We start from the raw sequence: 27,271 nt of genomic DNA on the forward strand, positions 1-27,271 counted from the left end.
GGTCCGAGATACTGTTGTGGAGAAGTTTAAAGCCGGATTTGGATACAAAAAGATTTCCCAAGCTTTAAACATCCCAAGGAGCACTGTGCAAGCGATAATATTGAAATGGAAGGAGTATCAGACCACTGCAAATCTACGAAGACCTGGTCGTCCCTCTAAACTTTCAGCTCATACAAGGAGAAGACTGATCAGAGATGCAACCAAGAGGCCCATGATCACTCTGGATGAACTGCAGAGATCTACAGCTGAGGTGGGAGACTCTGTCCATAGGACAACAATCAGTCGTATACTGCACAAATCTGGCCTTTATGGAAGAGTGGCAAGAAGAAAGCCATTTCTTAAAGATATCCATAAAAAGTGTCGTTTAAAGTATGCCACAAGCCACTTGGGAGACACACCAAACATGTGGAAGAAGGTGCTCTGGTCAGATGAAACCAAAATCAAACTTTTTGGCAATAATGCAAAACGTTATGTTTGGAGTAAAAGCAACACAGCTTATCACCCAGAACACACCATCCCCACTGTCAAACATGGTGGTGGCAGCATCATGGTTTGGGCCTGCTTTTATTTAGCAGGGACAGGGAAGATGGTTAAAATTGATGGGAAGATGGATGGAGCCAAATACAGGACCATTCTGGAAGAAAACCTGATGGAGTCTGCAAAAGACCTGAGACTGGGACGGAGATTTGTCTTCCAACAAGACAATGATCCAAAACATAAAGCAACATCTACAATGGAATGGTTCACAAATAAACATATCCAGGTGTTAGAATGGCCAAGTCAAAGTCCAGACCTGAATACAACTGAAAACTGCTGTTCACAAACGCTCTCCATCCAACCTCACTGAGCTTGAGCTGTTTTGCAAGGAGGAATGGGCAAAAATTTCAGTCTCTCGATGTGCAAAACTGATAGAGACATACCCGAAGTGACTTACAGCTGTACTCGCAGCAAAAGGTGGCGCTACAAAGTATTAACTTAAGGGGGCTGAATAATTTTGCATGCCCAACTTTTCAGTTTTTTATTTGTTAAAAAAGTTTGAAATATCCAATAAATTTCGTTCCACTTCATGATTGTGTCCCACTTGTTTATTGTTCACAAAAAATTACAGTTTTATATCTTTATGTTTGAAGCCTGAAATGTGGCAAAAGGTTGCAAAGTTCAAGGGGGCCGAATACTTTCGCAAGGCACTGTAGCTGGGAATAATTCTACAAGTAGGACAATATTGTCTACATTGTGGAAATCTAAACAGTCCCCTTCAAGGGCTAGCCTCATTTAACAGCTAAGAGCTGTGTTTAGTTTGGCCTCCTTCCCTCAGTGTACATGTCTGCTGAATGAAAGAGGACTGCAGTTCAAGAGTCAGTGTCTAACTCCATAATGGTTTGCTCCTGCAATTCCTGGCCTGGAGTCCAGAAAGCATTGAAGAGAGAAAAAGTCCTCAACCAAGTATTCAGCAAAGAGCTCCACTTCTGGGGGAGAGGTTGCTTAATGGCCTTTTTCATATTTGTGCCACCCAAACCTTTCTTATGGGTACCTGGTTGCTCCTCTGCTACTAGGAAGATACAGTTTTGATCTCGGACAGTTGGACCTTCAGGTCAAGCTCTTCAGGCCATGTTGGTCAATCAGCCACCTTCAAGCCTCTGATTGCGCAAGGAGGAATCCTTTGCTTCAGCAACAATAAGCAAGTTCTGCTAGCCAACGTGGTTCTTACTGTCTCTAGGGACGGCAATTCCAATTACAGCAGATGTGATTTTAAGAGCAGTACTACTGTTGCTCAGAGGGATGCCTATTTCCAATTCCCAGAGCTGCCTTCTGACATCCTCTGTTTCTATATGGATTAGGATGTCATGCAGCATATTTGTCTGCTGGTCGGGTTACCGATCCACTCCTCCTCTAGACAGGAATTCCTGTCAAGTATACAGAGGGAGTTCTCAGAACCCTACAAGAGATTGTATGGCTAGTCTTTCAAAAAGGGTCTTGTGATTCCTACACAAATCCTTGTGCATCTGAGAGCTCAATCCATAACAGTTCAGGATACATTGTTTTTTGTTACTAGAGCATACTGGTGGTAGGATGCTGGGTATTCCTGACTCTCCTCTCTTCACCTGTCAGCGTCTCAATACCTGATGATCAGGACATGGTCTCTCCCATCCCTATATTGAGGTGTGCTCAATGGAAAAGGCCTCCTGTCCTAAAAGGGTTTTTTTTCTCCAATGTTAATCATGTATCCAGCGATAAATGTCTTGCAAACAGGCAGATGAAGCCATGGGGGCTGGCACAGTAATACATCTTCTGTGCTGCTGAGTTATTGCCAGTGGAACTCCCCTGTCAGGAAGTTGTTTTGCTAGAAGAACTCCGTGGTTGGGAAGTTAGTTTTAACACTCTGGTTTTGTGGCCAGATCTTTCATGCTCCCTTCGCCTTTTGTGACCTGACAGCAGGTTTTTTAGTCTCTAGTGAGGCTGAACAACTTCACGGTGGTGTCCAAAGCAGGGGGCAGGTCAGAACCTGCAGAGTCAATCCACTGAGAAGAGGTAGAGATGACTGTGATCTGGGTGGAGTAGAATCTTCCTTATCTCTTTAAAATCTACATAGAATTTCTGGGAAGGATCCATATTGGGCAATAAGTGGTTCCTACATACAGGTCCCTCCAAATGGATTTTATCTCTGGACAAGATTTCAGAGTTAGATCTGATACCATCTCCTTACTATTACAAGCTGGAGAGCTTTTCCCTATGGGCCTGGGCCAAGCCCTGGGTGCGGATTCAGTGTCAGATCAGGAAAGGTCTCACAAGCCATATGCTTTCCAGTTCGATCCATATACAGTTTTTTTGGGGGGTCATTTGCAAAGACCGTGCCAATGTTTGCAGTAATTCCCTATTGGCCAAACAGTCCTTGGTTCCTGCCTTTGATACAAGGGTATCGGATTGAAATCCTTTCTCTTGGATGGGATCTTCTGTCTTAAAGAGCAATATTCCACCTTTTTTCATCTCTTCCACTTTCTCATCCTGGCAGGAAGAGACTAATCCGGCTTGGCTGTTTCTCTAAGCTAATATCTATAATTCTTACAAAAGGATTTGAATAGAGCTTGTTCAGTTTGGACTGCTTTGTTTTCTTTGCTTCAGTTCTCTAATCAGGTGCACTCCGGACTTCAACTGATCCCAAAGCTCTCTTAGAGGGCAAATCTCTGCAGTAACTTGCGTAAAGTCTCAGTCATGAAGGCAGCCTTTCTATGGGTTATTTTCCTCATTCAGGAAATTTGCCAGAATTTGGGCCTTGTGCCAAGAGGGATCCTTGTGGCTTTCTGCCCAGTACGAGTAGTGTTTATATCCATACTGGGCGGCAATAAGAGGTGGCTTCGGCATTCTATGAGAATAAAGGATCCATTCCTCCCATATGTAGGACCACCAAGAATAACTAGTTCCATGCCATGGATATTGGGATTTTTTTGAGCATACTCTCAAGCTACTGTTTTGCTCAGAGTTTAGGACATATTTGTTACTCTCCCTAGCAGAATCAGCAGGATGGAGATGTCATGCAGAATTTTTGCTGGATGGGTCATTCCAGCTAGTCATTGGGCTTATAAAGCTTAGAGCTTGGTTCCTATGGAAGAAGTCATCACACACTCATCCAGGAGTGTGTAGGCTTTGTGGGCTCCCTGTGAAAGGGCACTAAGAATAGTTAAAGGATGACATATCTTCCATTAAAGCTGTTCTGGCTCTTTGTGAGGTGTAGCTAGCTTCCTTATGCTGTCAATATCTATCCATAGGGCTTGTTGGCTATCATTGAAACCCTACTTTTCTGACATCCCACCCTTGTTTTTTGGGCTAGTTAGTTCTCAAATGTATGCTGCCATGGAAGTCTGTCATGAAAATGGAAAATTTACTATCAAATACTTACCGTAATTTTCCTTTCCTGATGGACTCCATGGGAGCAGGAGTTCCCTCCCAAAGTCATGTAGAGTCATGAGTAGGCTAGTTACGGAACACGGCCTCTGGCCTGAAAATTTATGGGAGTGGGGTCCTATGGGGTTAGAGCAAGGGCGGGGCTACCCAAACATATGCTGTCATGGAGTTCATCAAGAAAGGAAAATTACGGTAAGTATTTGATAGTAAATTTTTGGTTAATTTACTCAGAAGGGGAAAAAAAGGAAACATATCTTTTTAATACTTTTTCATAATAAGCAAGTAGATAGAAAATCCGTAGGTGTTATTACCAGCTATCCGCAAGGTCAACAAGGAAGTGTTATACAGTTTGCAATCATCAACTCCTTTAAAAAAATAATAATAAAAAAAAAATGAGGGTCAGACTGAATTTAGAGATGTGTGAGTTATATTGCTGCATACTGGACAACTGGACACTGTCAAAAAAAAAAAAAAAATCTGTAAATTAGCTAGGTATAACCCCTTCCATTGCGCTTCAGTTTTGTGGAAAAGCAATAGCAGGATCTGGTCATAAAGACAGAGGGTGTGACTTGGGTCCCTTTAAGAACTCCAAGACATGGATTTTATAGAAAGTCAAAAATCAAATTTTCTTATCGCTCATTAGGAGCGCTGAGTCAGTAGAATTCTAAGATGTATGGGCTGTTCAAAACCAACCAAACTAAGAGGTGGGGAACACAGCACACAAAACACCAACAGGCCCACAAAAAACTAGGGGGAAAAGAACTGGGAGCTGCCTAAAGGACCTTATGTCTTAAGCTGGCATCAGATGAGACCTGACCACTCACGTAGTAAAACTTAGAGTGTGTGTCAGCAAATGACCAGGTAGTGGCCTTGAAAAGTTGTGAAACAGAAGCCTGATGTGGAAAAGCTCAGGATGCACTTGCTGATCTAGTGAAGTGCTCCTTTACAGGAATAGGTGGAACCTTATCATTAAGCCTGTAGGCTTGAACAACATGCTACCTGAGCCACCTAGAATGGGTGAAACAAGAAGGAGATTGTTCTTTCTGAAATGACTACAAGGGAGTCAGTTAGTCTGAAGGAAGTTTTATCAAAGAAATAAAATCTCAAACAGCTCAAACCAATGGAGTGAAATCTCCCCAGGATGTACAAGAGAAGGACAAAAACACAAAAACAAAAAAATGCACAATGTCTTGGTTAAAGTGAAAGGAAGAGACTCTGGGCCACAAGAAAAACCTTATCTTTGTGCATTACAACAAAATGGTTTTGCAAGACAAGGCCGCTTAATCAGAAACTGGCCTCGCAAAAGTGATGGCATTAAAAAAGGCTACTTTATGAGTAAGAGTAGAGATAAGAATTTCTCTGGTTCAAAGGACATTTTTTTTGTAAGAGCTGACAAAACCAGGCTGAGATCCCAAGGAGTCACAGGCACACGCACAGATGGAACTACAGTATATGAGCCACACCCTGTAGAAGGCCATTAACAAGAAATGAGAAGCAAGCGGTCATTGAAAAAGAAGGCATTTGTCCCTTGATGGTACTCATGGCCAAATGTTGATCAAATCCAGATTGGAGAAAGGTCAGGATGTGTGCCAAAGGGTACTTCTTGGGATAAAACTTCCTTGCCTCACACAGTGCAAAGAGAACAGGGTTCTGGGGGTGAGGCGAAACATTGTGCACAGAGACTGCACCTGCTTGCCCCAAGCAGTCACAATGTCAAGTTCAATGTCAATGGTCTGGAGTGGAACTGGGCAAATGTGACCGCCTTTAAGGATTTAACCATCAAGCCAAGAGCTCAATTTCAAAATGAGAGTTGGATGACTCCTGGACTGCAGGATCTGAGCCTGGGAGTAGAAAGTTAGAAGATTGGCTTGAGAAAGAAATCTCTGGACTGAGCCATGTCTAGGAAATTACCCAGATGTTCTACGTGATGTGTTAGCTGATGGGTGAGCTGATTTCTGAAGGTTTAGGATCCAACAAAAAATGTGGAGAACCTGAAAAGCATTTTGGACATTAACTGATAGGATCTGCCTGCTTTCCACTCAGCAGACAGTTATCCAGAAATCTCATGACAGGAACACCCCCCTGTGAGTGTAATAGTGCAAATAGCAAAGCTAGCACCTTGGTAAATAACTGAAATTCCAGATGAACTCTCTGCACACTGCTATATACCCCTCTAGCAAACTTTGCAATTAAAAAAACAGGGATTTTTAGTTCACACCTATTGCAATACATGATTAAGCAGGTCAACTGCATCAAAGTAATCCCTCTATGGCCAGTCCCTAACCTGCTCTGCAAAATGCAAATGCTACAGTGGACACAATGGCAACATGGGGCAAACAAACTAAAATTGGAGGAGAGCCACTAACTTCACGTCTGACCACTGACCTGCAATGCAACAGAAATAAGATACACTTGTGCTCAAATCCCAATAGCTTCTACATGTATACGTATAACCCATCAGGTGCTAAAGGGGCGTAACCAACACTCTGCACACTGCTTTATACCCCTTCTAGTGTGCAGAGTGTTCATCCACAATTTCTAGTCTTACCCCAGCATTAGGCAGTAGCAAGGAGGAATGAACCTTCAATTCTTCATCCCAAGAAAACATTTGAATGAAGTAATCAAATCAATTTTGTGCTCTTTATTGAACTCACTCATGGCATGTTTCACACTCTCATTGAAATTGTATTCATTCCATTAAAAGCACTATTTTAGCAGTATGTTTTTTTTTTTATTACACTGGCCACTGTTTTTAAAGTTATATAAAACTTTGGTCATAATGTCACCTAGCATTCTCAGCAGATTTATATAGAATTTGGAATGTAACAACATATAAGATATAATTTTTGGTTCTGACACAGTAATAAGCAAGGGTAAGTTTTTCATAGTGTGAGAACTAGCATTAAATGTAGAGCTGTTTAAGGACACCGCCACTCGCTTTTCTTCTTTTTTTTTAAGGGCTTTTCTTGCCTATTATTATTTAAAAGAAAGTTCTAGAAAAAAACACAAACATGAGTTTTCCTTGCAAGGGTAATCAGCATTTTTTTCTATCAAAACTACATTCAGCCCTTCTGGCTTGCACTTGCAGCACTGCTGTTCTGGCCTTAAACTCCAGGCCCTTGTCTGTCTCCTACAGACTGTTTGCTAACAACTAGGTGCACACAGCTAGCTGCTCTGGCTCTCTCTCTCTCTCACTCCTGACTCCTGGGCAACAACCTCCTATCTGCCAGGGTGGAGCCCAGAACCATGGTCAGCTAAAAACCCAGCACACACCTGACCAATTAGTGTGCTGGCTGTTCTGAATACCTGGAGCCAGGCTAAGAGATTTTATCCCACCCGGATCACTTTAAAAATTTCCAGACTCCTGGTCCCAAAACGGACTCTAACAAACACTGAAAAAAACTAAAAAGCCAGTTCCCTCTTCATGACACAAGCTCACTGGAGCCCGTCAACCGACCTGAAAATTCTGTATCATAACCTCTTTCTGGACCCTGGCAGGCAGGGGCGGTGCAAGTATTTTTGCCGCCCTAGGCAAAATAGAAAATTTCCACCCCCCCATATGCTCGGCCCACGTTTACCTTTTAAAAGCATGCAGCGACAGGCTATAGACACCAAAACCACCACATTAAACTGTAGTGGTTCTGGAACTATAGTGTCCTTTTAATGTGAGGTAAATTAATTATGTAATAATATTACTAAATAATAAAAATATTGGATTGCCTATTTACCACACCAGAATAGGACAAAAAGATGATGGTCTCTGGCTGCAGTCTGGCTCTTGGTCAAATACAGGCCCTAGAGGCAAACACCAATACCCTGGGGAAGCAGAAAGCAGCTACCATCCTGGAGTAGGTTACTTCCTTTACTGTGACTCCCAGCAGGCAGCAGACAATTGCTGGTGGCTGCTCAGTGGCCTTCATCCACTTTAAACCCTGCCCCCTCTCTGTGCTCAAGGGTGGAAGGGGTCAGGCAGGGGTAAGTTCCGGCCACCGGGCGCACAGAGCAGAGAGTGCGCACTTGAGGTCCTGTCTGCAGAGCTCCGCCTCAGGCAGGAAGGTAAGCTCAGTCAGACCTTGAGAGACAGCTGTCTCAGCCTCTCAAGTCTGCTGCTCGCCCACCTTCACTGTCACGTGGGCGGTCTCGTGGGTGGTCGCGTTTCTCTGCGGCCGCCATCTATACAGCAGTGCTGTGCCACCTGAGGCTTGCTGTAGCTCTCAGGCGGCACAGCATGAGGAGTGCCGCACCGGCCAGCGGCCAGTCCATTACTGATTCCGGATGAAGGATGCCGGCGCCCCCTGCTAAGTTGTGCCCTAGGTGGCTGCCTAGGTTGCCTTACAGGTAGCGACGGCCCTGCTGGCAGGGCAACGCTCTGCCACAATGGTAATCTCAAGCCACAGATGTACTTACCTTAGGTAGGCTTTGCTTGGTAAGTACAGATAAGTGGGCAGCATAAGCACTGTGGCTCTCACCTTTGTGCCCATAACTACTTAGATAGAGGGTTTTTTATGTTACATTATTACCACAATAGCTGATAATGTCAACTTTGAGATGGCAGCCCTTGACCCATACACAGTTGAGGTTGGCCAACTGGTCTTGTTCACTATCGTCTACGAGAAAATTCTAAAGTATTATCTCACTAATTTGAGACTCCTTAACTGCTATGTATATGCTACACAGAAAGGGATAATAACAACATGACAGAGAGATTAAGATCCAGAGCTTCCAAGGAACATACAGTATAGTTGTGCATATTTGAAACTAGGACATGAGTATTTTGATTCTATTGGTTAGGTAACATCTTCATAAACTGAGCAGCAATAAATAATAAAAAAAAAATAACCTTTTCCATTTCTTTTTTGAACGTTGTGAAAACTTCATTGCTTTTAGTCAGCGAATTCTGAAATTCATCAAATCTCTCCGAGTATAGCGCAACCTGTCAGTTGAAAAAAAAAAAAAAGTGGGAATAATTAGAATTTAAAGAAAGATAAATTTGTACAAACTAAATGCTATTTGTCAAAACCCCATTAATGTGATGAATCAATGGAGACAAACTCGAAATGCTCAACATATCTAACATCTTTTATGAGTCATAACACCTTCTTGTCAAACCAGAGTAAGATTTCCTCTGTTTAGCATTTCTAATGAACCCATATGCTGTTCACAAATTATAATTAACGATTTCCTTCAAGACTGTCATCACAGGTGCCAATGCTTCCAGAACTGAATACATAAACTATGCAGAAACAGAAATAAGTGATTACACTCACAAGTATTACAAGAGGGAAAAAAAGTAATTATGTTGTATGACTGTTCTGGGGATATCGCAGAAACAATTATCATTTTTGGATAATATATCATCCACATTCTATGGATACCAGTAGAGACAGGATTTTTTGAAGAGGATCAAAGTTTAACATTTAGATTATTTATAAAATGATATAAAATCTATAAGTCTAAAGTAATGGCCTAGAATTGGCCAAATGAATGTAAACTTCTTCGGTTGCATTCAGACAGCCAAAAAAGCATTGGCCAGGAGCTGGCAAGAATAAGTAGATTGTGCAGTGTGTAGAAACTCTGTACAAATCAATGGTTGGCACTGCTGCTGTTCACATGTAACTGCTCATCTGAATGGGTGCATGAGAATAGAGCCTCTGACCCACCCTGGGCGCCCAGGACTGGTGTTTTTGGCTGCACACAAACTGACTGCAGCTAATCGCCCAGTTTGTATGTGGCCACAGCACAAAGTGTTGCTGAGTCCAGAGGTGGTGTTTAGCCACATCTGAATGCAAACTATCCACTGCTATTCAGGATGAAGAGCGAAGGAAGGTGCTAGTGAATATGTTATTTAATGGCCCCTTCATTTTTCATATGAACACACTCACTCACTGTGTTTATATTTGAAGCATAGTAAACTGTGTTTCCTATGCTTCAGTTTGTGAATGAACAGGAAGCCGGTCAGCACAGAGCACTTCCCATTCATTTAGTTGAACTGAATGGACTTGTGTCTTTTTTCAGCTGTACTAACTATACAACTATGGGGCTTCACAGAGCCTGGGAACCTGTTATTCACTGTCCCATGCAGCTGAGGCTGCAGAAAAAGGCATGTGTGTTTGGGCTTTGAGCTGCACGCCCTAAATCAATAGGCTGCAATGAAATCAGATGAATTAAACTGGCAAGCAAGCTGGCACTCTGGAACCTTTGTTATACATGAAAATGAGTTACTAATGGTAATCAATATAATGTGTGGCAGGTATGTATAGGGATTCAAAAAAAGGGGAAATTTGGGACTTTAAATGAGGCAATGACTGGGTAGGGTCATATGCCTCCATCCCTGATACAGATAAATGAGGAGGGAGGTTTGGGACTTTAAATGAAGCACACAGCTATAAAGTGATGTAAAAAATCAATGTATAAAATGTTTTTTGGTACATATACACATGTTTAGTTGTTTCAAAATACAATGAATAAATAGTATTGCTTATTAATCGCACATAGTACATATATATACACTAAGACATATTGCCACCCCATCATGTTGTGGGTGTTATAAGTTGACCTAGACTTCGCTATCAAGATGCATTGATGGGTAATGGTTGTATAAACAAGTAATACATCAGATAGTGGTAATTGCGTAGCATCGAGAAGGGCTCTACGCGTTTCGTGGGTTCTTTCCACTCATCAGTAGCCGATGCAGGGTGAAAAAAACTTGTACAGGTTAGCTAAAGGTTCCAAATGAGGTGCTGGAAGCTGAAGAAACGGTGGGGGACTCGTCTCCGGGAGCTGTGGCAGTGGCCAGGGGCATGAAACCAACACAAACAAGGGTGGATGGATTACCATGGGAATGGGGTCCCCATTAAAAATCAAAAATAGTGCTGAATGTGTCTGAAAGGACATTCTGTGGGGAGTAATAAAATATATATCAATGTAAATAATGCACATCTGATGATATAATGAGGACTGAAGCCCAAAAGCAAGGTGTCAGTAGGAGTAAACCCAGGTAGGAAGTAAAAGTAGGTAATGACATAAAATGAAAACATATAGCTCTCACCGAAGGAAGGAATGATATGAGAAAAACACCAAGAGACCAGTGAAAACAAAACAGCCAGAGTGAACAATGTAATCAAGTGATACCTGAATCACTGGTCTCTTGGTGTTTTTCTCATATCATTCCTTCCTTTGGTGAGAGCTATATGTTTTCATTTACCGGTATTTGGTATGTATAGGGAGGACCACCTTGGTTTACAAGGCAAACAGTTTCCTGGCTTGGAAATTTCAAGGAAATCCATTGCCCTAATAAAAAATATATATTTACACTATTTTGTGCAACCTATAGGATATAAACTATGTAGTGCCAAAACATTTTAGGGCCTATTTACCTAATATTTGCAGTAAGTTAACAATCTTTGTGTTAAGGCAGCCTATTCAGAATGACGTGACTACTGATGCACTCAAATATGTTTAAAACTGCACCTGAACCTTTTTTTATTGCAATGCAAGTGCATTACTTTAGAGTGATGGAGTGCCATGCAAAATGAATAGCACTGCATTATATGTTACGTGGATTTTAGCAGCTTGTGATCATGCACACGTTACCGCAATATAGAAATGTAACCCTGCCCTTAATGTTTTCACGATAGCATTAGCATTTAAGAGAACTGGAACAAAATTAAAGTCAAACTATAAGCAAAACCTTTTTGTCATTTTGGATAGTGCAAGGGAGGGTTATGCCCCCTGTCAGATTTTTATTCCGCCATTTGTGTCCCATTGCAGAGTTTTCTCTTCACTTCCTGTCCCATAGCCAAAACAGGAAGTGAGAGGAAATCCCTGCAAATTAGGGGAATGTTTTGGGGACCCCCAGGTCACCAAAATTAGTGTCCTTATTAGAAGATTTCCCCTCTATTACTTTTCTGAGGATAACCCGAAATATGAGGTTTTCTTTCAATCATAATGGTAAACAGGACAAATAGAGAGGATACAGTTCCTAAATGGGGGCACAGACAGCAAAGTGTTCTAATCCATCTCCACTTTATCCCAAAAAAATAAAAATGTGCCATTAGACTGGTGCTCTTTTGAACCTGTTTTTGTAAAAATTCGTTTTTTTTTTTAATATCAGATTGTTTTTTTTTTTTTGATGAATGATTTCTTAGATGTTTTATAGTTTATAGTAAAAATCTTGTACAAAACAAATTCAACTAAAAAACAATTTAAAATAATTTACCTGTTTGCATTATTAGCACTTTTTTAAATTTTATTTAAAAGGTCTTTTCATCTTTTTGTATTTACAAGATTGTGGAAGTGATTTATTAGGAATTACAAGGTTATTATTGCAAATAACTCTAGAAACTGATTTCCTGAAGCCCTATGGAGACTCTCTATGGAATCAATAAAGCAAATCTGTTGCCATGGTTTAACAAATAAACTGATAAAATGACGCATGCATATTTATGTTGGCACCTCTAAGTAAAAGAAACGTTTTTTTACAGTTTTGTCAGAAACCCCACGTCCGAACCCAGGATCTCCTACCCCCGCTAACTCACTTTTGTTTAGTGAGGCTGCCCATCATAATGACGGGCAACTAGAAAGGTACAGGAAGGTGTAGGTGGACCAGAACCTGTTACTATCAGATATCTGCATACAGTATAGGAGTATTCTGGTTTTAAAAGTCCCAGGCCTATCTGCAAAAAATTCTAAACTGTGGATACCAAATATGACCATGTAAATTTATTTTAATATTATTGCATATATTCTAGATAAATTTGATAATAAACATAATGAATTTGGGCAGCTCCATTAAGTACTAATAAAGTTAAAAAAAAAATAATTTTATTTACTTTAACCTGTAAAAAAAGTAAATGTATGAAATGAAATGTATATCAGTGAAATAAATGAATATCTGCAATGCATTATCTCTGCCTGAAGAGTAATTTGCCTCACTATGAGAATTACAAGAGCATGAGTCCTAATTACCTGCCAACCATGTGAAAACACACATGGATAATGTATATTGAGTCACCTCTATCCCTTTAATTAGCCCTACCAATGGTTTCTACTTACCCAGGTTACTGCTGGTGCTTTCTTTCTACAGTCCTGAATTATTCCCAATTACTTTTCAGCATGTTGTTATCTTGAAACGTTAAAGTATATTTAAACCCTAAAAATGAACTTCTCTTATTTGCTTGTTTTTCATCTGTCAAATATACCATCAAAAGTGTTTTGTTAGATCTGTCACAATGAACTTCTGTAGAATCCTGCCTGAAATCTAATGAGCTCATGACTTAAGGGCCATACACCCAGGCTGAATATCGGGCGGCATTGGCCGGTTCAATTGAAACATGTGTAAGGCAACCATGTGTCCGTCTGCCGAAGGGGCATGACTGAAAAAGTTCTGCTGATCGGCACTTGATCAGCGCTCTCAGCCAGTGGTTGCATAGGATAGACAGAGCATAGGATGACAACACTAATCCGTCGTAGATACAGTACAGAGAGTGAGATCACCTTAGGACAGGAATCGTGTGGCGGGGGCTGGATCACCAGGTGAAAAATAAAAGGAAACAGGCTAAAACAAGAAAACCAATGCAGTCACATCTAAGGACTGGTAAGTTGCAATATGTTACATTTTTCTGCTTACAGTTACATTTATCACTTCTGGACCGGAAGGTTTTCCCCCCCTTAATGACCAGGCCATATTTTGTGATTCGGCACTGCGTTATTTTAACTAACAATTGCGCGGTTGTGCGAAGCTGTACCCAAACAAATGGATGTCCTTTTTCCCCCACAAATAGAGCTTTCTTTTGGTGGTATTTGATCCCCTCTGCGATTTTTATTTTTTGTGCTATAAACAAAAAAAGAGCGACAATTCTGAAAAGAAAAAGAAAATAAAAAATATATATATATATATATATATATATATTTCACTTTCTGCTTTATAACATTCTCAATAAAAATTTTTAACTCAAATGTTTTCATGATTTTAGGCCAATATGTGTTCTGCTACATATTTTTGGTAAAAAAAATCCCAATAAGCGTATTTTGATTGGTTTGCGCAAAAGTTATCACGTCTACAAACTAAAGATTTATGTCCATTTTATTTATTTTTTCCAATAATGGAGGCGATCAGCGACTTTTAGCGGGACTGCGACATTGCGGCGGACAGATCGACCACCCAACTGACATTTTTGACACTACTACAGAAATCAGTGCTAAAAGTATGCACTATTACTGTACTAATGACACTGGCAGGTAAGGGGTTAACACCAGGGGTGATCAAAGGGTTAAATGTATGCCTAGGGGGTGTTTTATAACTGTGAGGGGGTGGGCTTATGGAATCAACACAGGGACCTGAGTTCCTAAATAGGAGGTACGCAGGAGCTCTGTGTTGAATGCTGACAGAACAACGGTCTGCCGTGTTTACAACAGCAGACCTCCGTTCTGTCACCACGGGGAGCGATGGCGGGTGCCCGGTGGCAATCACAGCTGCTGGCCCTGCAGATCAGCTTCCCTTCTGGCGAATGGGTGCGCACGCACCTTCATGATCGCTCCCGCGAAACGCTGTACAGTTGCGGTGATTCGTGGGAACCTGGCGCCATATATCTGCGGCGGCTGGTCAGAAAGTGGTTAAAGCCCAAAATTTTGTTAAAAAAAATAAGCACAAGGGACATTATTTATAATCAGTGTGATCTATCCCTTGTGCAGCTGTCTCCTGGTTTAGTTGAAATCTTCTTCCTCTAATCACCCCCAACCCCACCATCTTCCAGTGCTGCAGGGTAGGAGCTGAAGGAGCTGTGATAGACACTCGTCAAGAGTGCCCGACTATGCCCACGTTTTCTGCCCAGCTCTTCCATTAACAGAAGCCATAGGGTCCTTTCACACGGGCGCTCCGTATGTCCGTATTTCATCCCATTTTTTGCGGATGAAAAACGAACATAATGCATGTCAATGGGATTGCGGATGTCAGCGGATGACCATTAAACTCTTCAGTATATTACCAAGTATAGAGGTTAAAATAACAGGTCTGTAGTCAGAGGTGTAACTGGAACCTTCAGGGCCCCAATGCAAGAAACCATGAAGGGCCCCCCTAACCCCCCCTTCCTTTCAAGCTCTGGGCTTCCAGTTCTGTGAGGGCATCCATGTACATCCTCCCACAATCCTGCCTCCCATGTGCCCTCTGGGGCGCGCATCCAGCATGCTCTGTAACTGCTGTGTCCTTCGGACAATCACAGTGGCCCTTTACCATGTGATCAGCTGATCACATGTAAACAAAACTGTTGGTTATCAGCACTCTTTTCTTCCCACACTGTGTCTGTTTGAGGAAAGGAGAACCGTTACCAGCAAGACTGTCAGTACATTGTTTACACTGATAAGCAGGGCTCTGATCATCAGTCCTAGCGCATTATCCTCAATAAAAGGCTTTATTTAAGTAACTTATAAAAATGGCTACTCACAGACGCAGATGAAAATAAAGCGTGTCAAGCTGGATTGCTCAAATGTCCGTGTTTACCTGGGGGCAGTGACTGGGTCGCTACCTCACTACATCATTATTTAAACCAAAGAGACAGCCATGACACAGTGGCTCTGAGGAAGAGGCTAGGCCTCGAAACGCGTCAGTCATCTCATCGGTCATGGACGACTATATGGACTAAACACGGACATTTGAGCAATCCAGCTTGACACGCTTTATTTTCATCTGCGTCTGTGAGTAGCCATTTTTATAAGTTACTTAAATAAAGCGTTTTATTGAGGATAATGCGCTAGGTCGTTGCGCCCTTTCTTTGTTCTTTTTGCATTTAGTATCGGTGGACGACCCCAGTCCGACAAGGGCAGCAAGACTTTAGCCATTTGAGAAGCCAGTTGTCAGTCCCGTGAGGAGTGTGGTCGAGGGGCTTGGATACCAAGCGCAGGAGAAGGGTGGTTTCACCTTATTTGTTTCTTGGAGCTCTGATCATCAGTGTCCTGATTATCAGTGCAGCCCCATCAGTGCTCTTGAATGCTGCCTATCAGTGCTCATTAATGCCATCTATTAGTGCTGCCTATCAGTGCTCACCAATGCCGCCTATCATGCCACTAATACCTCCTATCAGTGCTCATCAATGCCCATCATTGCTTCCTATCAGTGCTCATCAATACCGCCTATCAGTGCCACCTATCAGTGCTCATGAATGCCACCTGTCAGTGCTCATCAACGTCGCCTATCAGTGCTCATCAATGCCGCCTATCAGTGCTCATCAATGCCGCCTATCAGTGTTACCTATTAGTGCTCATTAATGCTGCCTATCAGTGCTCATCAATGCTGCCTATCAGTGCTCATCAATGCCGTCTATCAGTGCCACTTATCAGTGCTCATCAATGCCGCCTATCAGTGCTCATCAATGCTGCCTTTCAGTGCTACCTATTAGTGCTCATCAATTTTGCCTATCAGTGCTCACCAGTGCTGCCTTTCAGTGCCACTTATAAGTGCTCATTAATGCCACCTATTAGTGCCACTTAGTGCTCATCAATGCCGTCTATCACTGCCCATCAGTGCTATTTATCAGTGCTCATCAATGCTGCCCATCAGTTCCCATCAGCAGTACTCTGAGCTGAGAGTGTCTCTCTAATACAGCTTAGATTCAGAGCCTGCACTAACGGTCCCTCCTCCCTCGCAGGGATGGGAGACAGCCGATCTGTGCCTTCTCCTTCTGCCCCTCTCCTGTGTGCACCGTGGGAAGTGTGAAGCTCAGCAGCTGAATTTGATCATTCAGCTGCTGAGCTTCACACTTCCCACAGTGAAAACAGGAGGGGAGGCGCAGGAGGATAAGAAGCAGATCGGCTGTCTCCTATCCGTGCGAGGGAGGAGGGACCGTCAATGCAGGCTCTGAGCTAGTGACAGAAAAGGCGAGCGAGGACTGCGGGCCCCCTCCCAGTGACAGTTATTCTGTAATTACTTAGTAAAGACTCTGACCCTTTTTTAAACATAGGCACCACGTTGGCCTTACACCAATCCAGTGGTACTATGCCAGGCACTAAAAGTCTCTAAAAATGAGAAACAATGGCTTTGAAATGACAAAGCTTAATTCTTTTAGGATCCATGGTTGTATGCCATCTGGTCCAGGTGCTTTACTCACCTTAATTCTGTCTAAATGTTTCTGGATCATATCAATTTTTTAGCCACAGTGGATCATTTGAGTCTGTGTCAATATCATCCCCACTAGTAGGGGGCATGGGCATCTCAAGGGGCCAGGGCAGTGGCATATCATCCATGTGTGCAAGAGGCCCCGAGGGTGGTGGTGGGGCCCGCTGTGCACTGACACACTGCACCCATGAAAGGATATTGCCCTTCCTGGCTCCTGTCACAGCATCCTGTGTGACTGTGTCACACACAGGTCTGTTGCCATCCAGGAGCTGTGGGAATTGTGTAGTGGACAGCTGTCTGTGGGTGGGTTTTGCCTCACTGGGGGGGCGATGATGCCAGCAAGAGCCCGGAAGGAAGGAAACTGCAATGTATGCCGCTGATGTCTGTAAGTAGAGGGAGATGTCATGCAGACTGACACAGATTGACCTGGGGGATATTGTACTGGGAGCTAACTGATCTTGAGGGATATTGTGCGCTTAGTCATAACTTATAACTAAGCACACTTTGCGTGAAATGCATTGACAACTGCTCTCATCTTGCTATCTGGAATTGTGATGTTTCTGTGACACACTCCTGTCCCCTGCATTCTGTGCATTACACACTCCTGTCCCCTGCATTCTGTACATTACACACTCCTGTCCCCTGCATTCTGTGCATTACACACTCCTGTCCCTTGCATTCTGTGCATCACACACTCCTGTCCCCTGCATTCTGTACATTACACACTCCTGTCCCCTGCACTCTGTACATTACACACTCCTGTCCCCTGCATCCTGTGCATTACACACTCCTGTCCCCTGCATTCTGTGCATTACACACTCCTGACCCCTGCATTCTGTACATTACACACTCCTGTCCCCTGCATTCTGTGCATTACACACTCCTGACTCCTGCATTCTGTGCATTACACACTCCTGTCCTCTGCACTCTGTACATTACACACTCCTGTCCCTTGCATTCTGTACATTACACACTCCTGTCCCCTGCATTCTGTGCATTACACACTCCTGTCCCCTGCATTCTGTACATTACACACTCCTGTCCCCTGCATTCTGTACATTACACACTCCTGTCCCCTGCATTCTGTACATTACACACTCCTGTCCCTTGCATTATGTGCATCACACACTCCTGTCCCCTGCATTCTGTACATTACACACTCCTGTCCCCTGCACTCTGTACATTACACACTCCTGTCCCCTGCATCCTGTGCATTACACACTCCTGTCGCCTGCATTCTGTGCATTACACACTCCTGTCGCCTGCATTCTGTGCATTACACACTCCTGTCCCCTGCATTCTGTGCATTACACACTCCTGACCCCTGCATTCTGTACATTACCCACTCCTGTCCCCTGCATTCTGTACATTACACACTCCTGTCCCCTGCATTCTGTGCATAATACTCAAGTTCTCTGCATTCTGTGCATTATGAACTCCTGGAACCTGCTCTATGTGTGTCATGTACTTCTAACCTTACACTCATACCTCTTAACTGTCCCTGATTTGGAACAAAGTCCCTCTGTCCCTCTTTCCTCCTCATTTGTCCCTCATTTTGGTCTGATCTATATAGTTGTATATAAAAATGCACTGTTTATCTATCAAAAAGTGTTTTACAGTGCTAAAGCTGTCATCCAATTTCTAAATTGCTGCATTTTTAAATCCCAAAAGCCAATATAATGGAATAGTAGTGGTAAAAAAGCACTTGTGGGTTAAACTAATTTTTTTTTTTGTACAATTCTTTAAACTGGCGTGATAATGCCTCCTATGCCTACAAACTTTTGCTAATATTCCCATCTCAAAAAGTTGGGAGGTATGCCTACACTACTTCTGAACCTTAAAAACATTGCATTACACACCCTGGACCGCTGCAATCTGTGTTATGTATCCTAAACCCAACACTGCCTGCAGCACTCTGCCTTACAGACTCCTGCACTATATACACTACTGTACATGACATACTTCTTACTAAAGTGTTCATTGAAAGTGTTCTTTGTCTCAACGATTGCAGTTCCTAACTATTATATTGGAGTTCCTCTTTGAGGTAGCATTAGACAAAGTGTTAGCTCTCTGTCTATTCAGTGTATGCAGAGCCATATGTAATTGAAGCTTTTGTTTTTTATTGTGCTTACGGTTTATGTGTGTCTGTGGCACGGCACAGTTTTGGATAGGGATTAGACCCTATCTGTTCCCTCATTAGGAAGATTTACCCTCTATATTTGTCCTGCTTGTTATCATTTAAAGTGAAAATAAAAAAAAAATCACATACCAGAACAGTAATAGAGGGGAAAGTGTCCCAAAGGGTACACTAGTCCTGGTGACCCTGGTGACACCTTGAGATTCCTTTACTTTGGAGGGATCTCTTCTCATTTCCTGTTTTGGTAGTTTTTGAAGTGCAGGGAAATCTTCCCAATGGGGCACAGATGGCAAAAAGGCTAACAGGGGTTATAATCCTTCCTTGCGCTACCCAAAATGAAAAAAAAAATATTTTGCCTTTAGTTCTATGTGAGGGGAAATTTCTCCCAGCTTGCAATAAAGACCTAATAGAGGTTCCAGCCCTTCCCCTATTTGTCCATAACTAAAGGGAATTTTGACTGGAGGCTTTGAAGATTTCCAGCCCAAAGCTGGACTGGGATCACTGTTTTACAGTATATGTTTTCAAGTCTTCAGCAGCTAGACCTCTTCTAAAATTTTTGAATTAGACCTACTACCATCATGGAGTTTGATTACTACTGCAACCTGTAATGTAAGTTTCAAGGAAAATCAAACAGGGACAATGATGATAACTTGACATAAGATATCACTGACATTTAAACTGAGACAGAGAAACACGCTATACCTGGGTTTTCAGTACAGTCTCTTGATCTTTCATCATTTTGGTTTGCAGTTTCCATTCAGCAGCCTGTGTCAGCAACTGAATAAAGATGAAATGACAACAATGCATTAGTTAATTCAGCAACGCAACAGTAATAATAATAATGATGATAATCATAATAATCATAATCATAATAATAATAATAATAATAATAGTTTCTGATTAGTCATTATTACTTTTAGACACTAGATGGCAGCATATGACTTTCTATGATCATATGAAAGCCATTGATCCAATAGTATTACTTGCAATTCATTATACATTTACTTGCTGTTATAGAAAATCCAATCTGATGTAAAATGTTTACAGAATCCTTTACCAAGATTATTGCTAATTATAAATGCTTCCAAAGTCAATGATTTTCTTAGCAACAAATCAAAGGAAAAATGCAACTTTACTACAGACATTTGACACAGTTACAGTGACTGCATAATAAACATATGACTGCAGTATTATTAAAAATAAGAAGAATCGGTTGTGTGGATTCTAGGGTGGATGAGGTTCAGAGCTATTGGTATGACCTTTATGTATCTTGATTACTGCTATTGAGTAAAGCAAAACTAAAAACTACATAGGCCTCTTGCACATGGCCTTAAAATATAGTATATGGGTGTAAACTGTAAAATAAGTCTGTTGTTGTGCCCCCTGGGAGCCAAAGCTGTTGCATATTTTTGCCAATAGGAATGCATTACAGAAAACACTGTGCACGCATTACTGCTGTGCGTACTTACGCACAGCGTATTTTTAAAAATTCTACATTTTGAATACTATACCAATATGCGAGTGCCAGTGCACGCTGGTACTGGTGGTTACACATGCATGGTTCTCCTGTAATGCATTTATATGGGCAAAAATACACTTCAGCTATGGCTCCCAGGCACCATAACATCAGACATATTTACACTGTGCCCCCATATGCTGTATTTTGTGGCCATGTGCAAAAGGTCTTATGCACTTCAAAGGTTTCTCTTCTGTTTCTGTAAATGTCAGTACCCAGCCCAAATGTTTTGCCAGATAAATTACCTATACGTGAGGGATGGGCCCCCCAGACATGCAGCTATGAGGTATGAGTGACAAATTAACAACACAGGGGCATGGGCGTCCGCAGAACTTTTTTCAGGGGGGGGGGCATCATTTTAAGGTCACCCATGCTACGCCGCTTTTCAACAATGTCATGAAGGGGAGGGGCTTAACCATTATACTTATTTTGAGTATTTATTTTTAAAAAGCAAACAGCAGCATTTATTTTTAAAGCATTTGTTAACCTAAAAAAAAATGATCCTGTTCCCTTAAAGCATGTTATACAGCACAGTGCTTTGCTGTTTAATTTGGCCCCTTCTATCACCTAAAATACCTTGCTGATCCTGCCTGGCTAAGTCCTCCCCTCTGTAAACTGACCACGGTATACCATGGCTGCTGAGCCCTAACACTGTGGTCAGTTTACGTGCCTCTGTCATCTGCAGCCCTCCTGTCCTCCTCTGTCCTCTCTCCCTGCCTGTATGCTCCTGTATCAGTGATACATACACAGGATTTTTAAACAGACCAGACAGGACAGTATAAAGTGGCTTAACAACTACTTGAAAGGGGAAGTTGAGATTTCAGGGGGGGGGGGGCATTTGCCCCACCTTGCCCCTACCTGCGGATGCCCATGCACAGGGGCACAACTGTGACACAGTCATCAACCTAAAAAAAAAAAGAAAGTGCCTGAACATGGTCTTTCATGGCAGGATCACCAGTTATTATTTTAATGAAAGCTGCAGGTTTAAGTACTGTGCAAACTGTTGGCGCTATATAAATCCTGTATAATAATAAGAATAAAGAGGAAAAAAGGGGGTAGAAACAGAGGGAAGGGGCCATGACTTCAGACCGGAACGCTCTAACCAGTGGGCGCTGCCACACCGTGGCAGCGCACGTGCCATCCACCAAAGAGCATTTGGAACAGATGGTAGAGGGTACCCTATTCAAACAATAAAGGAGACAGGGAGTATAATAGGACCCATAAAGAAACTCGGTCTGGATTACTTTATCCCTCGAAGAGATGACCGTGGGGACCTGTAAAGGAAGGATTTCCTGCCAAACTTCCTCCGTAAATTCTGAAAAATCTGTGCACTACCTAGATTCTGTAAGAGTAAAGTCTATCTGTTTTAGAGTAAAGCAGGGAGGAATTATACGTAGAAATTAGTTTAGACTGTGAAGGGTCATTCAGGAGGCGTCTAGAGAGGAAGGTTGTAATGAGATATTGTGTAGGCCGCGACCGTATGTTGTAATTGTAGATACTGAAAATAGGCTGTGAAGGGGAGACTTTAAAGTCTCTATGAAAATTGGCAAAAGAACGGAAGCTTTCCGATAATAATAGAAGGGAGATTAATTTACCTCCGTGCCAAAAACAAAATGCCCCGTCTGTTCTCTGAAAAAATTGTTCCACAAAGGAGCGGTGGGTGAATGTGCAGGAGCCCTGCCAGATGGGAGTAAATTGGAGAGTTTGAAAACTTGTATTGTCATTGATAAAATGCTTCCACTTTCCCTACCCAGAGTGGATTGGCGATGTATAAAATGTTGTCGGGATTTGTAGGATGAGAGAATAGCTGCCTCTAGTGCTGTTGCTGCGTTATTGCTTTATTACATTAATTCTTCAAACATAGAAGGGGGCAGCCGCCCCTCCCTTAGGGCCTGGGTAAAAACTCAAAGTAAATGAGAAATCAGAACCTCCCAGTATTGTAGGTACCATTCTATAGGGAAGCCATCTAGGCCTGGCGTTTTATCGTGTGCAAGGAATTGCATGGCCATAGTTATTTCCTCGGTTGTCAGGGGAGCATCAAGCAGCGAAACTTGGCTTACCGACAATTTAGGAAGATGGATGTCATAAAGATAGTCATCTAACTCCACAATGGTATAATGCACTTTAGTAGAAGATAAAGTGGAATAAAAAGATACAAAGGCATCCACAATGTATTTGGTCAGTTCCACCACAACCCCAGCAGGGTAATGCATAATAATGCAGAACTGAAACTCAGATCTTGAGAGGTATGCCAAACGGCAGCTATTCTTGTCCCCCAACTCAAAAATCCGTTGATTCTTATATAACAGTTTTTTTCTTTGTGCGTTCCAGCATCACTAGGTCCAACTCTCTGGCCTTATAACACCAAGCACAATAGGTATCAGGAGTAGGGAAAGCAGAAAAACCAGCATCAGCTGCATGCAGCTCTCATTCCACATATACCAATTTAGACTGAGAGGCCTTCCTTGCTGCACCCATAGCAGCAGCAAACGTGCCGCGATGGTGGACTTAAAGGCATCCCATACTATAGGAGTAGAAGCACTTTTCCCATTATTTAACCAGTATGAATTAATTTCCACCAGCTCTTGATCTGTCACAGTTGAGTCATAGGGGACCCAGTGTCCATATCTTGGGGGATTCCGGGAGGCGCCTAGAGCAAGATCCATCATTACAGGAGAATGGTCCAAAACTGCTATAGGAAGGTATGTAATTTCAGACACTAAACCACATAATTCCTGAGATAGTAAACACAGATCAATGCAGGAGAGAGTACCATGAGTATCAGAGTAACAGGAGTATTCCATAGTAGTAGCATGTCTCCGTCTCCAAGTATCCACAAGGTCAAACTTGTCCAGACAGGAACATAGGGGGGTGGAGGTCGGGTAGAGCCACCAAATCTATCAAAGGAATTATCAAGGATTGTAATAAAAATCACCAGTCAAAAGAAGAGGGCCCTCAGCAATTTCCAGCACTATTACCATAATTTCTTCAAAAATGAAGGCGATAATTTCAAAGACAAGGAGTAAAAAACATCCCCTGGATCCTTTTTAATGTGTTTGATGGATACTGGGGCAAATTTTGCTATCAATATACAAGTGCCCCGTGCATATGTGGAGTAAGTGGAGTGGCTAGCATTAGCTTTTTTGGTGCGTTTGAGCACCATATTTCTACAACCTTGTGTAAGTGTGTTCTTTGTAGAAGGACACCATGTGGATTATATCGAGCTAGATATTCAAACATCGAAGATCGTTTCACATTAGAGTTTATCCCCCTAAACACGAAAGAACGTTTCACTTTAAAGCTTAGTCCTTAAGAAATACATTTAGAAGCCTATTTGAATTACAAAAATAAATTGGAGTAATTAATTAGTCGCCATTTGGCAAACTAATGTTTTTGTCTAGGGATTTGATTTTGTTAACCGATTGTAACATTTTAAGCAAGTTGGGGTAATCATAAGTACGGATTATATGTAAAATATGGCATTGGGGTTGATTTACTAAACCTGGAGGGTTCAAAATCTGGTGCAGCAACTGGAAGCTGATTGGTTTGTATGCAGAACTGCACCAGATTTTGCACTCTCCAGTTTTAGTAAATCATCCCCATTGTCTGCAAAGAGTGCACATTTCCATTCCTGTTGGTTAGAAGTCACCTAGAAGTTGGCCAGAAGTCATATAAAATAGGTGCAAATCCTGAAAGCTTCCTGGATTTAAAACAGATTGTCAGTACCCAGCCAAATTCCACAAAAGACTATAAAAGGCTTTATGCAAGTTGGATGATAGGAACATACAGCATCTCACAAAAGTGAGTACACCCCTCACATTTTTGTAAATATTTTATCATATCTTATTCTTATCTTATTATATCTTATATCTTATATTATATCTTTTCATGTAACAACACTGAAGAAATAACACATTGCTACAATGTAACGTAGTGAGCGTACAGCTTGTATAACAGTGTCAATTTGCTGTCCCCTCAAAATAACTCAACACAAAGCCATTCATGTCTAAACCACTGGCAACAAAAGTGAGTACACCCCTGAGTGAAAATGTCCAAATTGGGCCCAATTAGCCATTTTCCCTCCCCGGTGCCATGTGACTGATTAGTGTTACAAGGTTTCAGGTGTGAATGGGGAGCAGGTGGGTTAAATTTGGTTCAACATGGCACCTCATGGCAAAGAACTCTCTGAGGATCTGAAAAAAGAATTGTTGCTGTACATAGAGATAGCCTAGACTATAAAAAGATTGCCAAGACCCTGAAACTGAGCTGCAGCAAGGTGGCCAAGACCATACATCAGTCTAACAGGACAGGTTCCACTCAGAACAGGATTCGCCATGGTCGACCAAAGAAGTTGAGTAAAGGGGTGGGGGGGGGGGGGGTCAGCCTGCCAGTGCTCAGACCATACACCACACACTGCATCAAATTGGTCTGCATGTCTGTCATCCCAGAAGAAAGCCTCTTCTAAAGATGATGCACAAGAAAGCCCGCAAACAGTTTGCTGAGGACAAGCAGACTAAGGACATGGATTAGTGGGGCCATGTCCTGTGGTCTGATGAGACCAAGATAAACCTATTTGGTTCAGATTGTCAAGCATGTGTGGTGGCAACCAGGTGAAGAGTACAATGACAGGTGTGTCTTGCCTACAGTCAAGCATGGTAGTGGTAGTGTCATGGTCTGGGACTGCATGAATGCTGCCGCCACTGGGGAGCTACAGTTCATTGAGGGAACCATGAATGCCAACATGTACTGTGACATATTGAAGCAGAGCATGATCCCCTCCCATTGAAAACTGGGCCGCAGGGCAGTATTCCAACATGATAACGACCCAAAACACACCTCCAAAATGACCACTGCCTTGCTAAAGAAACTGAGGGTAAAGGTGATGGACTGGCCAAGCATATCTCCAGACCTAAAGTCACATGAAAAGATACAATAAAATATTTACAAAAATGTGAGGGGTGTACTCACTTTTGTGAGATACTGTGTGTGTGTGTGTGTGTGTGTGTATATATATATATATATATATATATATATATATATATATACACACAAAGAAACGATTCCAGAAAAAGTTGGGACACTGTACAAATTGTGAATAAAAACAGAATGCAATGATGGAGAAGTTTCCAATTTCAATATTTTATTCAGAATGCAACATAGATGACATATAAAATCTTTAAACTGAGAAAATGTATAATTTTAAGGGAAAAATAAGTTGATTTTAAATTTCATGGCATCAACACATCTCAAAAAAGTTGGGACAAGGCCATGTTTACCACTGTGTGGCATCCCCTCTTCTTTTTATAACAGTCTGCAATCGTCTGGGGACTGAGGAGACAAGTTGCTCAAGTTTGGCAATAGGAATGTTGTCCCTGTCTTGTCTAAAACAGGCTTCCAGTTGCTCAACTGTCTTAGGTCTTTTTTGTCGCATCTTCCGCTTTATGATGCGCCAAATGTTTTCTATGGGTGAAAGATCTGGACTGCAGGCTGGCCATTTCAGTACCCGGATCCTTCTTCTACGCAGCCATGATGTTGTAATTGATGCAGTATGTGGTCTGGCATTGTCATGTTGGAAAATGTAAGGTCTTCCCTGAAAGAGACAACATCTGGATGGGAGCATATGTTGTTCTAAAACTTGGATATACCTTTCAGCATTGATGGTGCCTTTCCAGATGTGTAAGCTGCCCATGCCACACGCACTCATGCAACCCCATACCATCAGAGATGCAGGCTTCTGAACTGAGTGCTGATAAAAATTTGGGCTGTCCTTGTCCTCTATAGTCCGGATGACATGGCGTACCAGTTTTCCAAAAAGAACTTAAAATTTTGATTTGTTTGACCACAGAACAGTTTTTTACTTTGCCACAGTCCATTTTAAATGAGCCTTGGCCCAGAGAAAACGCCTGCGCTTCTGGATCATGTTTAGATATGGCTTCTTTTTTGGCCTATAGAGTTTTAGCCAGCAACGGCGAATGGCACGGTGGATTGTGTTCACCGACAATGCTTTCTGGAAGTATTCCTGAGCCCATGTTGTGATTTCCATTACAGTAGAATTCCTGTATGTGATGTAGTGCCGTCTAAGGGCCCGAAGATCACGGGCATCCAGTATGGTTTTCCGGCCTTGACCCTTACGCACAGAGATTGTTCCAGACTCTCTGAATCTTTGGATGATATTATGCACTGTAGATGATGATAACTTCAAACTCTTTGCAATTTTTCTCTGAGAAACTCCCTACTGATATTGCTCCACTATTTTTCGCCACAGCATTGGGGGAATTGGTGATCCTGTGCCCATCTTTTTATACCCAATCATGTTGCCAATTGACCTAATCAGTTTCAAATTGGTCCCCCAGCGGTTCCTTATGTGTACATTTAACTTTTTCGGCCTCTTATTGCTACCTGTCCCAACTTTTTTGGAATGTGTAGGCTCTCATGAAATCCAAAATGAGCCAATATTTGGCATGACATTTCAAAATGTCTCAATTTCAACATTTGATATGTTATCTATATTATATTGTGAATGAAATATAAGTTTATGAGATTTGTAAATTAGTCCATTTTTTACTCACAATTTGTACAGTGTCCCAACTTTTTTCGAATTGGGTTTGTT

General features: G+C 42.1%; 1 protein-coding gene across 1 annotated transcript in view; it reads right to left on the minus strand.

The window, feature by feature from the left end:
* Window positions 1-27,271, minus strand: part of TXLNB (taxilin beta) — a 148,102-nt gene that overhangs the window by 30,683 nt on the left and 90,148 nt on the right. Inside the window, exons 6-7 of the mRNA XM_082249934.1 lie at window positions 19,848-19,922; window positions 8,741-8,833 (exon numbers count right to left, since the gene is read on the minus strand). Coding sequence (XP_082106060.1) covers window positions 8,741-8,833; window positions 19,848-19,922 — 168 coding nt within the window. The remainder of the gene's footprint in view (window positions 1-8,740; window positions 8,834-19,847; window positions 19,923-27,271) is intronic.

Source organism: Pelophylax lessonae (assembly GCF_965119305.1).
Source record: "Pelophylax lessonae genome assembly, chromosome: 3".
Classification (NCBI taxonomy): Eukaryota; Metazoa; Chordata; class Amphibia; order Anura; family Ranidae; genus Pelophylax; species Pelophylax lessonae.